Source organism: Macaca fascicularis, chromosome 6 (assembly GCF_037993035.2).
Source record: "Macaca fascicularis isolate 582-1 chromosome 6, T2T-MFA8v1.1".
Taxonomy (NCBI): domain Eukaryota; kingdom Metazoa; phylum Chordata; class Mammalia; order Primates; family Cercopithecidae; genus Macaca; species Macaca fascicularis.
Genome location: NC_088380.1, coordinates 106,950,139 through 106,968,005, shown reverse-complemented (window position 1 = coordinate 106,968,005; position 17,867 = coordinate 106,950,139). Strand labels below are relative to the sequence as shown.

The 17,867-nt window shown below is 37.0% G+C and overlaps 1 protein-coding gene across 1 annotated transcript in view; it reads right to left on the bottom strand.

Annotated features, from left to right (window-relative positions):
- FAM174A (family with sequence similarity 174 member A) overlaps nucleotides 1–13,624 on the bottom strand; it is a 44,429-nt gene extending 30,805 nt beyond the window's left edge. The window contains exon 1 of the mRNA XM_005557439.5: nucleotides 13,005–13,624. Within this exon, the coding sequence (XP_005557496.3) occupies nucleotides 13,005–13,438 (434 nt within the window). The 5' untranslated portion in view covers nucleotides 13,439–13,624. The remainder of the gene's footprint in view (nucleotides 1–13,004) is intronic.
- Between the last annotated feature and the right edge of the window lie 4,243 nt (nucleotides 13,625–17,867).

Sequence of the window (17,867 nt, the reverse complement as noted above, 5' to 3'; positions counted from 1 at the left end):
ATTAAATGCGGGACAGTGAATGGTAGAGCTAAGATTCATACACAAGTAATTTGACTACTGAATCTGAGTTTTAGAATATTGAGACAAAATGTATTCCTAATGAATCTAAGTAATTTTAATGAAGGTCAAAAAATTAAGTGAAAACAGTCTGCTAAACTTCAAAACAACTATCTCGCATTATACCAGACTAGATAATTGTTTTAGTTGAGCTATATTTTCTAATTCATCCTTATGTAGTAAAAGTAATAATAATAACTTGGCAGCTACTCACATTAACAAGTATAATTATGTTGTTTTGATTAGTTGTTGTTCTGATGAGTCTCTCTCTTAATTTTGATCACTATAATAGAATCTGCTTTGTTTAGATGCAACTTTCTTCTTCTGGCTTAACAGAACCATGATTTTGTTTAGAGGGCAATTGAGCCCAGCCCTAAAGTACATAATGGCCATAATAACTGATTCAAACCAATCATGAAAATATAATTTTCCTTTTGCCAGTCATTGTCTAGGAGTAAGCAGATGAAGCAGTTCAGAAAAATGAGATGGAAGGGCGTGTCTCTGGTAGTGGGGTTTCCAGGAAAGATTTTTCTCCCTGATTAAAAAACAAAACAAAAGGATAGAGAAGGCCTCCCTTCTTGCTTAAGATACTATTGAGTGAGAACATAATATTTAGAGCAGAGGTAGGCATCCTATAGAAAGGCAAGCGTGGAAAAGTATGGAATTCTTAATAATCTCCCAAAGTCACTGAACCAAACCTGGGCCTATTCATATACATGATAAGTAAATGACAACAACAAAATATTTCCTTGTGTTTAACTCACTTTAAATTGGATATTTTATTATTTATAGCTAAAAACCTCTTAACTGATAAGGACACTTAACATATTAGTTTATCTGAGCCACATTGCTATTGTATATCATCTGGATGTATCTTTCCTTGTGATACTCTTTAAGAATCTTTCAGGCAGGTTCTATCAGCAATCCTCCACTTTGAATAAACCAATCAAATGTTTTATCAGCAATTTTCAATCTTAAATAACATTGCCACCAAAAAGCTCACTAACTTTTCACAGCTTCATTTTATACTTGTTTTCTCAGCTTAGCACACTTTTCCCATCTCCTTGTAGATCATATCATTCCCATCACATTGTCTCAGAGATTTGGCAGCCCAAATTGAAGAACATGACTATTTTCAAACTGGGCTCTTCAGTGTCCTAGGTTTCTGTGGAGGTATGGCCAATCAGTGCATTATTGCTTTTAGTTAGTTTATATATTAGGATCCCACCATTAAAACAATATGGAAATCTACATTATTAAAACAATGCACAAGACATGGTATCATGGAAACTGTCATGTCCACTGTCCCTAGACCTCAGAAAAACTGCTCCACTCATACTTTTTTAATGAATGGGCAGAAATGGTTAATCATATTTTCTACCATGACAAATCACTTATTTCCACTGATAACTAATACAAGCCTGGGATGAGCACCTTTCTAAACTAGGACTGTCAATCCCTATGCTAGATTGTGACGGATGATGTGGCCTAACTCGTAAAGATAAGATAAACCAATCAGAATATCAACGTTGGGAAGTCAATATGGAAGAAAATATGCACATATATATGCACACATGAACATGAGTCAGTTGTAATGGGTGATAAAGACTAAAGGAGTCAAAATGACATCATATAGAATAAAGAGTATGACAAGTCATAGTAGATCACAAGAAAGCAAAAACTCAGAGAAGCCAGAAGCCATGGGATAGAAAAACATCTACACACTAAGCAGTGGACAGCGAGAAGAAAATAAAAACAGGTAATTAAAGAGTAGATGCATTTCGTTGATTGTTTATGGCAGCATCACTTTTTGAAGAACTGAGATAGTTTTGCAATGGGTATCAATGTGTATCTGGTATAGTGCATATAATAAGATAAGATAGCAAAGGGAGATAGTGCAGACCAAGCTAATGGCAAAAAGTATTAACTGTGTATTATTTCCAGGCTCAATAGAAATTTGTTTTACTATTTTTCAAGATGCAAATTCATACCAATGAAAGAGTAAACATATAATTAATCAATTCAAGAACTCACTGAATAATATAGAAGAAATGGCAAAAGTAGAGTTCAAACTCTGAGTTCTGCAGGAGCTTGGGCACTCTTCCAGCAATATGACTTTTGGTCTATCACTTCATATGGCAGATATTATTAGTGTTCATCAAATCTTGACCTCCATTCCCCTGCCCCCTACACATAGTACCTACTCACTTCCCATAGGAGCCTCATGACTTGGACTGGTTAATAAAACATGAACAGATGTAACTGTGCCATTTCTAGGTTAAGGCGTTTGAAAGCTCCTGTGCATTCTCTGGTGTCTCTCACCAAGCTCTGACAACTGTGAAAGACATATGTTGGCATGGCAAGACCAAACATTAAAGCCAGCTAAATTGCTGTTACCACATGGAGGACAACTGTCTTGCAGGATAGCCCAACTCTGCAGCTGAATTTTCTTAAAGAATAAATAGAATTTTATTGTGTCATGGCATTTAGATTGAAGTTGTTTGTTCAACTGTAGCTTGTACTATACTGATTAAAATACGTAGCTTCTCATATCAATTTCCTAATTTGAAAAATTATCTATTCACCTCAGAGTTGAGGCTGAAATAAGATAACATTTATCAAATAATTTTATAAGGTTTTTTGTATACATCTATATAAATTTAAGGATACATAATGACAGGAAAAATAATAGTTCCTTTAAACAAGATCTATAAGTGATAACACAAGGTTAAAATTATGTCATATGTTTTATTAACATGTAACATATATTAATAATGTGAAGTTTGTTCTATATATTTCAGTAATAAAAAAGTTAAAACTAAAACTATTATATTAACTAGAGGAATAAAGGCATGCATGGAAAATTACACATATGCTCATATGTATGTAAATAGCACAGAAACGCAGAGACAGTTTTATCTTTTGGATGTTTTGCTTTACTATTGAGATGACTGGTGAATACATAAAATTACAGTATAAAATCAAATCATAGTATATATTACCACTTTTACATTACAAAAGCATAATACAGTTTGGCTATACAGAAAGAATTGACATTACATGCCAGTCAAAATCTTACAACAGTCAACATCTTCATGTTTTTCTACGAATTTTCAACTCTATACCAACTTCTTCTTCCAGAAAATAAAAGGATTATTAAAGAATATAGCAATAAAAATCTCTCCAAAAATGCCAAGGAAAACCTGATTTCTTAAGAAAGTGTCTTCAATTACTATAAGATTCTCAATTTATGATTTAAGTATTTCTGGCCGGGCGCGGTGGCTCAAGCCTGTAATCCCAGCACTTTGGGAGGCCGAGGCGGGCGGATCACAAGGTCAGGAGATCGAGACCACAGTGAAACCCCGTCTCTACTAAAAATACAAAAAATTGGCCGGGCGCGGTGGCTGGCGCCTGTAGTCCCAGCTACTCAGGAGGCTGAGGCAGGAGAATGGCGGGAACCCGGGAGGCGGAGCTTGCAGTGAGCCGAGATCGCGCCACTGCACTCCAGCCTGGGCAACAGCGTGAGACTCCGTCTCAAAAAAAAAAAAAAAAAAAAAAAAAAAAAAAAAAAAAAAGTATTTCTATAGATATGTTTTATATCATACTGAACAATGCAAATTACCAACATATCTTTCAACCCAATTTCAAAATTTATCATATTTCTCATATTTTAGAAAAGATCAAACCTAAGTAATTTTTTAAATGTAGTCTTCACCAAAGATAAAATTAAAATCAAATGCAATAATATAGAAGAGAAATACCAAAACGGGCATTGGAGATCATGACAAAAGAACTCAAGAACTTTGAAGAGTAGGAGTAGAGGTGACACTCAAGGTATTTAGCTATTTAACAACTGGCAGGGCATAAGGACCATCTAGTTAGAACAGATGTTTGCTGTAGCAATGGGTCCAGGAACACTGGTAGAGTGTATTGGTAGATACCACCTGAGCATTGCTACCAGTTGATAGTAATGTTCAAATGCTATTGATTTTGTTTTCAGAAAAACTTTACAATAACTCACCAGAAGCATCTCAATCTAGTTTCTCCATTGTGTCCCACATTCAACCTCTATCAATTACAGAGGAACGCATTTTCTGGTTGTACTCTAATACCCCTAGGACTGCAGTCATGTTAGATATACATTGGTGAATAATCTACACATTATCTTGGGTAAATACATGCAAATAATATACACCTGTTAAAAAAAATTGACTTCTCTACACAACCATATATCATGAGGTTCCAGTATGGAATTGAAATGAATTAAAATGACTACATTATTGCAGGACTGATGTTAACACCTCTCTCACACAGCTACCTCACATTTCTAATCTTCATTTACATGTTTTGATTTCACATATAGTATTTATTTTCTATTCTTTTCCTTTCTCTTTCTTTCTCTCTCCTATTTTCCTCCTCCTCCTTCCCCTCCTCTGCCTTCCCCTCCCCTCCTCTTCTCTCTCTCTCAATCTCTCTCTCTCTCTCTGTCTCTCGGATCTCATCTATTTCTGGGATGCAGGGGTATGAATGCAGGGGTATGAGCTTGACTTCCTGGACTCCAGTGATTCACTTCAGTTTCTTGAGTAGCTGGGGCCACAGGTTACCACAACTAGCTAATTTTTTCCTTTTTTTCTTGTTAGTAGAGATGAAGTCTCGCTATATTGCCCAGGCTGGTCTCAACCCCTGGATTCAAGCAGTTCTCCTGGCTTAGAATCCCAAAATGCTGGGATTACAGGTATAAGCCATCATATCAAGCCTGATATATTATTTCTTATTTCCTTTTGATATTAATTCAGAAAACACGTGAAAATTTACTATTTTCTAAATAAGGCATAAAGAGCAAACAGTGTAGAAAAGAAGACAGAAGCAGAACCAACTATTATAGTCCACTGGAAATAATGTCATAATACAGGTATTCTCAGAATGGTCTGGAATCCCAGAGATTTCCCAGTAGAGTACATGTTCCATTTCATCTTCAGAGACAACCAGGAGTTAAACAAGAGAAGAAAGAAAGAATGCAAAGAATTCCACTCCTTGAAAAATGTACTTCCATAAACATATAGTTCGTTAGAGATTGGAAGACAAGATAAAATAAAAAATGATGGTCGGTAGTCCCAGCTACTCGGGGAGGCTGAGGCAGGAGAATAGTTTGAACCCATGAGGTGGAGGTTGCAGTGAGCTAAGATTGTACCACTCTACTCCAGCCTGGGTGACAGAGGGAGACTCCATATCAGAAAGAAAAAAAAAAAAAATCTGATTAAGGAGCTAATTAAATACTCAACTAAAGAGTATGAACATTTATCCCATGAAATGCCATAGAATTGTGCTGTCCAATAGAACTTTCTGCAATGATGGACATATTCTGCATTGTTCTGTCCAATACAGTTGCCACTAACAACATGCGATTATTAGCCCTTAAAATGTGGCTAGTCGGCTGGTGAAGTGGCTCACACCTGTAATCCCAGCACTTTGGGAGGCCAAGGCTGGCAGATCACTTGAGCTCAAGAGTTCAAGACCAGCTTGGGCAACATGGCAAAATCAAATCTCTATAAAAAAATACAATAATTAGCTGAGTGTGTTGCCATGTGCCTGTAGTCCCACCTACTCGGAAGGCTGAGGTGGGAGGATGGCTTGAGCTCGGGAGCAGAGTTTGCAGTGAGCTGAGCCACATCTTGTCTCTAAAGAAAGAAAGAAAGAAAATAAATGCAGCTAGTGTATCTAATGGACTGGAATTTTACATTTTATTTTTCATTAACTTTTGTTTGTTTGTTTGAGACAAGGTTTTGCTCTGTCACAAAGGGTGGAGTGCAGTAGTGTGACCATGACACACTGCAGTCTTGATACCCTATGCTTGAATGATCCTCCCACTTCAGCCTCCCAAACATCTGGAACTTATAAGCCTGTACTACCATACCCAGTATGTGTATATACATATAGATTACACATACACATATATATACACATATACATGTATCTCCATACATATATGTGTGTGAATGTATTTTATATATACATACACACACACACACACAGACACACACACACACACACACACACACATAGTATAGGCAGGGTCTCACTATGTTGCCCAAGCTGGTCTCAAACTCCTGGACTCAAGAGATCCGCCCACCTTGGCCTCCCAAAGTGCTGGGATTACAAACATAAGCCACTGTGCCCAGGTAATATAAGTTTTTAAATAGCCACCTGTACCTAGTGGCTACCATATTGGACAGTGTGGCCATAAAGGACTATAAGCACACACATAGTATGACAGATTTACATCTCAGAGGGAACACCATCTGTTCAGTGTGGAAGGTAAATTGTAAGAGAGACAAGTGAAGTGGAGAAAAGTTAGAAACAATAGCACAATAATCTAGTGATGTGAACCTAAACTAATGTAAGGTCAATTGAGCTCACAAAGCAGTAATGTAGTCAAGAAATATTTAACAATTGAAATTGGATGACTGTATGTGAATCGTAAGCAAAAGAGAGACATGGGATGACTCAGGTTTCTAGTTTGAGAAACTGTGTAGATGATGGTGTTATTCACCTTACAGAGTGCAGCAAGATTTGTCCAGGGATAAAAATGATTGTTTCAAGCTTAAATTTGAAAACAAGTCTGAATTATCTATCCAGTAAGAAGTTGGCTGGCTATACATGTCTGTAACTCAGAAAGTAATTAACAGCTTAGAGGTGGCCATTAAGGAAATGAACTTTGGATCGATCACCCAGGGAACATGGACAGTGAAAGCAGAAAGAGTTAAACGGTCCAGAAAACACTGTCAGTTGGGAGGTGAAAGTCATTCTCTTCCACAAAAATTCAATGCATCTCATTATATTCTAGGAATCAGACTGGGCCTTTAGGGACCAAAGAGGAATAAGATAGAGGCCCTGCTCTCCAGACATTAGCTTGTAGAAGAGTGCTAATTAGGAAGAAGAGTTCATGGAATAAGAAATTCATGAAGAAGCTGGGCATGAAATACTCAAGGAGGTAAGAAGAAAACCAGAAGAGATGTCTTAGAAATCAAAGTAAGAACCAGTGCACTCAGTACTACAGAAAAGAGGGGAAAATATCCATGAAACTGAGATAATGTGCTTAGTAATCATCTTCTGCATGATTAATTCTAGAGTGGTAGAATTAGACGCCAGACCACAAAAAGTATAAAAGAATGAAAGGAATGGAAATGGGAACACTTCAGTGGAAAATCTCTCTCCTGTCCTATGATAAGAGCTTTATTTAGATTCCCTCCTTCATGTCTTCTTAGGTATCTTCCTTTCCCGTATCTTCAATATTTCCTTCTGTCCTGGCTCTTTCCCCACTAATGGCATTTAAACAAGACTGGATAGTCCATTCTTAAATGGACCCCTTTCTACAGCTCTCATCCAATACTTCTCCCTGCCTGCACAGTTAAGAGTGAAATGAAATATATCCAAGGAGAAAAGGTCAACTGAAAATAGATTCAGTTACGGGGCAAGTTTGTAAAAGATTTATGCTGATTAGAGATAAATATTTCAGTCTTCTATACAAATATAATAGTTTTTGTTATGCTATTAAGTGACTTTTCAGATGACCTTGTCTAATAGGAATGATATTTAAGAGCAGCCTTCTCCAAATAGCTTGATCTCTTGCTGCCATATTCCCAAAAGTTTAGTTTATTACCACAAAAAGCAGCGGTACTCCTTCACTAGATAAGCTCTTTGAACACAAATATGATGTCTTTATTATCTTTGAAGTCCTAATATTCAGAACAGTTTGAGAGATGTATCAGTCATTCAAATTTGTCAGAAACAGATTTGTGTGGGTTTAAAGGTGGCCCATATGATAACTTGTCAAACTACTTCTTTACATAGTCCACATTCAGCATTGTCCTACAAATCTCCTGAGCCAGGGTGTCATATAAGCAAATGGCTGTTGATGTGGTGAGACAAAGATCCCCTCAGCTCTTGAGATCACTAGGCAGGGTCTATGGTAGATAGTATCAGGGCAAGTAGTCTCAAACATTTACCCGGTATAGATATCAATGTCTGTGTGTGGCATTACATGAGCAAGCATTACTCTGGCCTCAATACCCCTAACAAATTAGTATATCTTCACTTTTACCTCCCAGAACTGCACATATGACAAATATCACTTAAAAACAGAGCATTCTATCACTTTACACTGACTGCTGACATATCAGTTATGTCATCATCTTGGTATTTTGGCACCTGACTACATAGCAAACTAACTTAACACTTCAAAATATTTTAGGTGTATGAGCAAACATTTTGTGAAGGGAAGTTTCATCTTTGCAAAAAAAAAAAAAAAAAATCATTACTTGAGAACTTGTGCTTGTTAAATACATTTCCAAGTTTCTGGGTTTCTTTATATATAAAACATTTGATATACACTGCCTAGCTAAAGAAATAATGGCAAACCAGTACAATTTACACATGTTAGGAAAACTCCACTTTCCAAGGAGATATAAACAATTATAATGGAAGTTTCATGAAGGCAGGGACTTTCCTTGTGCACTACTAATCCTCATCACAGAACTTAGTAATGGCATGGAATAGGTGGTAAATAATATTTACTGAATTAGTGACAGTCACTAAATACATAAATGGTTAAATAGTCAAAAGTACTCCTGGTTTTGCTTAAATTAAGTGATTTCTATGGATGTTTTATAATTTTGTAAATAGGGCTGGAACCACAGGACTTCTAGGAGAAAAAGAAAACTTAACTCATATTCTTAAGTAACCAGACAAAAGAGAAATGTTGATATAAATATAAACTCACATACATAAATCATTAGTGACTTGCTCCACTAAGGTGGAAATACATGTGACCATATTAACAGATGTTTCTTTAAAATATTACCATTCCCTGACTATGTCTAGCAAATCAGGAAAATCTTTGGATGAGGGAAGGAATGTAGGGAGTTGAGGTAGGAAACGACATTATTTCACCTTGGCACAAACATGATGATCAATAAATGTTAACTCATTTTTCAAAAAGGTAAAATTTGGAGGTTTAACATCCAACAAAATCATATATTTTAAACAGAAAGGCACTGGGCATACACTATTGACTTTATTTTTCTCCATAAATAAGCTAGCCATCTTTATGTGCAATATCGCTTTAAACTGGTTACTTTAAATGATCACAGGAAGCAGCATGATGATTGAACATGTTAGGTAAGTTCCAGCAGAGCTGGGTTTGGGCAGGTCCTACCGGTGCACCCTTGGGCAAGTTATTTAACCTTGCTCAGCCTAAATTTCCTCACTAAGAATGATATTACCTACTTTGAAGGTTTTTGCAAGAATTTCAAACTGCACATAAAGTACGTAGCATTATATCTGATACATAAATTATCAATTATTAACTATCAGCTATTAGGATGATAAGTAAAAGCTCAAAAATGATCTTTCAGTTACAAAGTATGGTTCTTCGAAAAAACCTAGTGTTGTGGCTTAGCATATAGGGCTAGGTAAGCATTCAAATTAAATTAATATTCTGTATTTCCTATATACTATGTGTTAATAGGATTTGCATTTTAATGCCCTTTCATAGCATCCTTTATGTACTTATCTATGTGATTATTTGGTTAATGCCCCTCTGCTCCTCTAGTATGTAAGTGTTATAGATGCAGAAATGTTTGTTTTGCTCAAAACTGTGTCCCCAGTGCACAGTACTGGTCAGTTGAATAAATACTGACTGCTTACAAAAAAGTTAACATAATAAATTTCATGCTCATCTCCACCATATGTGCATGAGCACCATATTTTCTTGAAATTGTAAGAGACTTGCTAAAGAGCATAGAGTTTTATTTTTTTTAAAGTAGAGGATTAAACTCTAAGCATTGATTGCCTTCCAATATACCAAATTGAATAAAAAATGAAAAACCAGCAATGACATGGCATGAAAAAGGAAATAATTCCCTGCATGAAAAAGGAAAAATTCCCTGCTTTTAAGGTAAGAATCATTATTCAGTTATGACAAAAATTCCTTTATATAATTACCATACGTGCTCAAACTATCAACCATCTAGAGTGATTTCCCCATATCCCCGCTCCCTGGCCTTATATATTTTACTGTGAATGTCCTACTGAGAGGAAGAAAATAAAAGTATTAATTGAAATCTTCACATTTCTTTATTCTGTCAGCAAATAGCAATTATCCTTAAATTTCCAAATCCTTACCACCTACCTGTTCAGCAATATAATACATGAAGAGTGCTCATCCATTAGGCAACTGCTTATTCAGTGCCCATCATATACTGCACATGATGTTCAGCACTGAGGATACAGGGGAGAATAAGACAGACAAGTCTCTTCTCATAGAGATTAAGTGTTCATTTTAGGAAATCTACTTTGTCCCTACTGTGTTCCTTGCATATAAATATACATATGTTTTGTATTTCTACAGTGAGAATATGACTGTTCTTTGGAATGTTTCCAGACTCAAAAAGGAAGTTATTATTACCTACGTATTCACTAAATGAATTAGATTAACAAAACTATTTGAAAGTCTCATGTGGTTCGATGTAATAAAATTTTACAAGTAAAATATTTTTCTGCATCACCTCAAATCAGTTAAGAAAATAATGATTTTGGCCCATTCTTCTTGCTTGGCACAAATAACTAATTTCAGTGCACTGTCATACATAGTTTGAAAATGGTAGCCAAAATGAGCATTCACCAAGATAATGAAGAAAACTATAATCTGGAAGCAAAAAGTGTGAGTTCTGAACACTGCGCAGACACTGTTAGCATCATTCAAGCTTTGGATGCCAGGCAGCCAACTAAATGTAGGACTTGGACTGCATGAATGTGTTAGATGCTGGTTAAAGAATGCAGTTTTTATTAGCCATAGTTCAGAATTTGGCTGTTAACACACATCATGTTACCAAATCATGCAATAGGATCAGATTGGAAAGATTGTATCTGTCCAAGTTTTACAACAATAATGACAGAAAATCAAGGTAATAAATATGTGTATTTAAAATTATTTAAAAGGTGGAAGCAAAAGAAAAAAAAAAGCAAGGAATATTCCCCCCAAATTATCATTATTCTATAATTTACATGTATAAGAGATATAACACTCAAGGGGCCATGCATTTTTATAGAAAATATATATAGACAGCAGTAAATAACAGTTATATAGTGAGGAAAATAATTTGTTTCAATATTCTTTTAATCTTTCTTTACATTAAGAAGAAAGTTTCAATTTGGTGGCAATATTCTTTTAACACTTAGAGTGTGAGTGCAGATTTGCTGGCCTTTGTGAACCAACAATATCTAGCTCAAATAATATTGCTTACACATGTGGTTCTCAAATATTGCTTACACTCATGGTTTTGGATTTCTTTACATTCTTAAAATTGTTCAGGAACTCAAAAGAACTTATATTTATGTGAATTACACATGTCAACTTTTAACATATTAATTAAACTTGAGAAAACCTATACGTATCAACTGATTTAAAATAATAGTAAGCACATTACAGGTTAACATAACCTTTATGAAAAACAACTATTTTTCAAAAAAGAAAAAAAAAGGTAAAAAGAATGACATTTAGATTTTTATTTCCAATTCCCTTTAATATCTGACTTAAAGTGATAGGAGTAGATAAAAAATAGAAACAAAAAATAGGAAACAGATTTTTATATTTACTTCTGCATTAAATCCTTTGCAATGTGTTGTTTGGTTGAAGCATATAAAGTAATTCCATCTTCACACAGATATAAATTTGGAATGGAAAGAAACATTGTAATAGCCTTTTTATATTTGAGTGGTTATTCCTTTATGATACTACTACACCAAAGCTTGACAAGCAGTGTCTTAAAGATTAGTTGCAATGTGGAATCTGAAATAATATCAGTGAACTATTTGTACCCTATAAGCCTGTAACAGAATGTATTATTTTGAAAATAGTTTTAATACTGTAGGTCCCCTGAAGAGGTCTAGTGAAACTCCCAACTGTGTGGTTCCCTGGCCCACATGTCAGGAACTACTGGCTTACACTATTTTTTAACCAGTCAAGTGATGGTGATGTTGGTTTTCCACTCATGATAATAACGACTTGTTTAAAAGGAAAGTTTGGTTTTAAATAATCAGTTTAAAGAAATATGTTAAATTACAATACAGAGGGTAATTATGGGAAAAACGTGAAGTAATTTTGAAAACAATAAACACAATCTGCAAACCTACCCTCTACACTTATGTTATAATGAAGGAAACTGCTAGACAGCTTTCCCTCACCTTGTGTCTTTGCTGGCTTCTAATGGTGAGGTCTTGGCTCTGTATGTCAAATCTTCAGGAAGGTGATTCTCAACTAATTAGGTATAAGTGAATTACTTAGGTGGCAGATTAAAGGCCAACACTAGGAAACACTGATAGTAAGGAAGAACTTTTCTTCTCCTGAATTTTATAAAAATAAAATATCCATAAGGCACCCCCATATTACTATTAATCCACTCAAATATATATTGATTTCCTATTAAGTGGCAGCACTGTACAAATAATTTGTAAGACTCACAAACCTACTAAATAGATATCATGTCTTTCAAGAGTTTGCATTCTGATAGGCACAATTTTGACCAGTTAGGTATACAAAAATGTAGACTAGAAAAGTAGAAATATTACAAGACAGAGTAGTCAAAATTCTAGGGAATAAAGATTATCTTCACTTCAGAGAAAGGGTGTCCTTTGAGGCTGACGTGGGTCATAGGTCAGATGAAGAGATTTGGAGGTAAGGCACTAATTTATAAACAAATGGCAGCAATTAGTTATAGGTTTAAACTGCTCCAAAGGTAACAGGCCTTTAAGAAGGTCAATGTCATATTCTTAGGCACGAGTCCCTGATGCTGGGGAAGGGTATAGGGTCACAGAAGTCAGCCTTGCTGGAGATCACTGGCCTGCGTATCTCAGGCCCACGGGGGTGCCCCACCGAGGCTTTGCCTCACCTGACCGTCCTGACCACGAAGTACACCAGCACCGCGCCGCTCACCACCATCAACACGGTCAGGGCCCGTTGGGTCATGGGCTTGTCGCCAGGGTTGGGGCTCACAGCAAGGCCGCCACCCACTGAGCCTTCCCCGGCCTTCCCTCCGTGATCGTCCGCCTCAAGCCCGGCCACAGGGCTGCTTCCATTGCCTCCCTCGGAGCCCTGCGGCCCCGCAGCTTCAGCCAGACCACGGCCCGGCTGCTGGGCAGCGGTAGGGCCCGGTGGCAGCGGCGGCAATGTCCGTGGTCTAGGGTCAGGAGGCCCAGGACCTTGCGCGGCCTCGGCTGCCTGCAGCAGGACTGCCAGGGGCCCGCTTAGCTCAGGCAGCAGCAGCAGGAGGAGGACGGAAGCCAAGAGGTGGCTGAGACAGCAGCAGCACTGCGAGGCCTTCATCGTTCCCGGACCGCGCTCTCACCACCCGGAAGCTGCCGCGCCCGCCACCCTGGCTCCAAGAGGGACCATGGGCGCGGTGGAGAATGAAGCAGAGGTGACCAAACGCCAGGGAGAGGCCCGGTCGTGGCAGGTGGCAGAGGCTATAGCAGTGGCAGCTGCCTGGAGGACCGGAAGTTCGTACATCTCAGCGGCCACTGCTGCTAAGGACGCCTTCGGTTGCTAACTGGTAGGGGCAGGGTGCACTTGGTGACGTCAGAGCCCCAGCGCCTAGTGCGCAAGCGCACTTGTGTAAAAAGCGAGGAGGTGAGCGTTCTGAAAGCTTTGCACTTTTCACTGTTAGTGAGGAGCGGTCAAGGATGCTTATTAAGAAAGTAAGTAGACAAAAAGAGATTGTGTAACATGTACAGCAACCCTCTCATGCAGGAACCCAGAGAGACTGGAAACTCATTTTCTGAATTCATTCGTGTCAAACTGCAATAACACATTTAATCTGTAAGCCAGAAGGGCTTAGTTTTCCTCAGCTTGATTACAAGCTTTAAGCAGGCTTTTTTCCCTGCCTATGGATCCCTGACCTCCCTTTCTAAAGAGCATTTACTTGTGATGAGTTCATGTCCTTTGCAGGGACATTGATGAAGCTGGAAACCATCATTCTGAGCAAACTATTGCAAGGACAGAAAACCAAACACCGCATGTTCTAACGCATTGGTGGGAATTGGACAGTGAGAACACTTGGACACAGGATGGGGAACATCACACTCCGGGGCCTGTCGTGGGGTAGGGGGAGGGATAGCATTAGGAGATACACCTAATGTAAGTGACGAGTTAATGGGTGCAGCACACCAACATGACACAGGTATACATATGTAACCTGCACATTGTGTACATGTACCGTAGAACTTGAAGTGTATATACATATATGTGTGTGTGTGTGTGTGTGCATATATATATATGAAGAGCATTTACTTTAGAAAACTTTACCGTTGTAAGTTCTTTCTCTTCCCTTTTCAGATGTAAATATTTTTTAAAGCTTCTGGCCAGTTTTGTAATTGAAAACTATCTCAAGGGTATGGTATGGAAAGCCATGACTTTGAAAGGTAATCAGCAGGGAAGATAGTGGGCCATCTCTTATTTTGTGTGAGAGCATAGGAGCCTAACTGCTGTAGGCTTTTCGTTTCCAGTTGTAAAACCACCCCCTGTCATGGAAGAGAAAATTTACTTTTCCTTTGGGTAAAGTCAATCAGAAAACTCAGGTGGCCCATGATCTTCCCAAAATAGCTGTTAAAAACTCTGCACTCCTTTGTTTCTTTTAGAGGAGTTGAGCTTAGAAGAGTTCTATCCCCTTTCCTGACAGCAGTAGTCTTCAATAATATCTTCCTTGCCTCTTTGACTTGGGTAATACGGAACTTCAGTTTGTGCAGATAACTAGAAGTGGCCTGTCAAGGTATACGTGGGGTATACGTGGGTCTTTTGAGTAAGTTATTGTTTTCATTGCTAAAAGAGAGACAGATATAGATATATACAGAGAGAGAGCCAGAAACACACACACACACACACACATACACACACACACTCATACACACACTTACACCTCTCATTATTCCTTTTCCCCCTTACACTTTCCTGCCCTCTCTGCAGAGAGTTCTGGCCCTAACCTTGAGAAGAACATGACCCAGATAGTCCTCTGATCCTAGTAGACGAGACATCTGGCATAAACTATAACTAAACCTACAGCCTGGCACCAAATGCAGCCAAGGTTAGCTTAAGTTAGTTAATCCCAGCTTGACCAAAGACGTGAAAAATCAATGCTTATTTGTTGTATGCCACTGATATTTCTATGGTTATTGGTTATGCCACATTATTCTAACAACAGTTGATTAAGAAGCTAGAATGAAATCATGGTAATACTTAATTAGGAGAATATAATAAAGTGGCAGTTAATAATCTATCTCTGCTATTAGACTGCCAGAGTTCAATATCCAGCTCTGTTGTTTATAATCATGTGAATTTTGGTCAAATCAATTACTCTGTGTCTCAGTTTCTTCCATTATAAAATAAGAAAAATTATGGGGTATTTTTCATGTAATGTTTGATAGCATAACATCAGGTACATACTAGGTACTCAACTAGTATTCATCATCATTATTCAATACAAGAACAAAGAGTTCAGATTTTATTCAGCAGGCCAATAGTTTTTGAATATATTTCCATGAAACATAGTTGTTCTGTCAGCTGTGTTACTGCATTCCTTAACAAATTAGAATTATGTTGGTCTTTTCCCAGTATGCAGATGAATTTAAGTAATCTGATACAAATTTCTCATTCTGAGATTTTTTCCCTTATTTATTTATTTATTTATGTATGTATGTATTTTTCTATCCTATACTTGGCATAACTTGTTTGCAAGCCAATTGATAACAAGTAAATGAACAAGTATATTAAAATTAAGAGAAAAATTCATAAACAACCAATTTTACTTAGTTTGAAAGATTGTATTTTACGTAGATATTTGTGCTCAAAATTGTAACTTTGTATTGCATGAACAAAACATAGTTTCTTCTCCTAGAAAAATTTTTCTTCATTCCTGTGACAGATTTCAAGATGTCATTATATAATGATGTTTTACAAACAATATGATAGTCTAAAAAGAGCACAATAACTTCTAGCTATGTTGCCTTAAGATCACTTTTGTTGAGAATTGAGTATCTCTGAAAAATCTGATTTTGTTGTTTTCGTTATTGTTTAGTTGGTTGGTTGCTATATCAAGAGAGATCTGCACTTAAAAAGTTTATCCTGGCAGTAATATAGCCAGTTTAAGTGATGGTAGAAACGCTTGGCACCAAGCAGGTTAGTAGATAGTCCTAGGAGCTATAGAGGCCTATGAGATTGGAGTAATGGGAAAAAATTTAGGGAAATGGACAGGATATGACAATATCTGGATGCAGGTAGTAAGGGAAAGGAAAGAGATTCTTAAATTTCAGTGTACATGAAAATCACTCTGAGAGCTTGTTAAAAATGCATGTCTCCACTTCCAAAAATTTTGTCCAGAATTTCTAAAATAGTGATCTAGAATCTCCAATTTTAACAAATTCTCTTTCTGATTCTGTTTTGAGTGTTTGAGAGCTACATTTTGAGAAACATTAGAACATAGCTTTCCCTAATCATTTGGAAACATTAGTTTGATTCTAAGATTTCAGAATCATTTAGCACTTTGCATGTGCGAGTTACTGCCAAGGACAGCTACAGATGGGAATTTGGGGTAACTAATGATGCCAAGGTTTTATGCCTGCACATCTGGGAGAATAATAAGGCCATTAATCAAGATGAAGAACATGACAAAATCAGATTTTGGAAGGAAGGAAAGATAATGCACATTTTCTTTTTTTCTTTCCTCTTTTTTTTTTTTTTTTTGACAAGTTGAATGTTGGACTTTTTTGGGAGGTGGCATTAAATATTAACTCTATTCCATTTTTTGGGAGAGGCATTAAATACTAACTCTATTCCATTTATAATGTGGAATGAAGTTCTAAGTAAGGAAGACGGGAAATCAAAAGGACCACTTTATTACTTATAAATGCCATTTGGAAGCTGACACTAGGGTGTATCACAAATGGTCTTCTTTACACTGAAACTCAACATTAAGATGCCTAATCCTTGCAGTTCTGCCAGCCAGAAGCAACTGCCTTACCCTGCTCCCTGAAAGCAGCTAAGAGACATACTATCCTGTCCACTCTACCTAAAACAGCAGTTTACAAAATTTGTAGTATAGATCTTGTATGTTTCATTTATAACACACACTTAAGATTTCAAAATTACTGTGATTATTATCACCACTTGAACCTAAGTTCTGTGAAGCAAGGGTCAATCTCATTTATTCACTACTCAATACTCAGAATTTAGCATAATGCTAAAAAGAGTAGATCAAAAAAGACAAAGGAGGGCATTACATAATGGTAAAGAGGTTAATTTAACAGGAAGAGCTAACTTTGCTGAGTATACATGCACCCAATACAGGAGGACCTAGATTCACACAGCAAGTTCTTAGAGACCTATATAGAGATTTAGAATCCCACACAATAATAGTGGGAGACTTTTTAACATCTCATTGACAATATTAGAGAGATCATCAAGACATAAAATTAACAAAGATATTAAGGACCTGAACTCAGCTCTGGATCAATGGACCTGATAGATATCTACAGAACTCTTCATCCCAAAACAATAGAACATACATTCTTCTCATTGCCACATGACACTCTAAAATTGATCAAATAATCGGAAGTAAAATACTCCTCAGCAAATGCAAAGGAACTTAAATCATAACAGTCTATCAGACCACGGTGCATTCAAATTAGAACTCAAGATTAAGAAATTCACTCAAAACCACACAACTACACGGAAGTTAAACAACCAGCTCCAGAATGACTCTTGG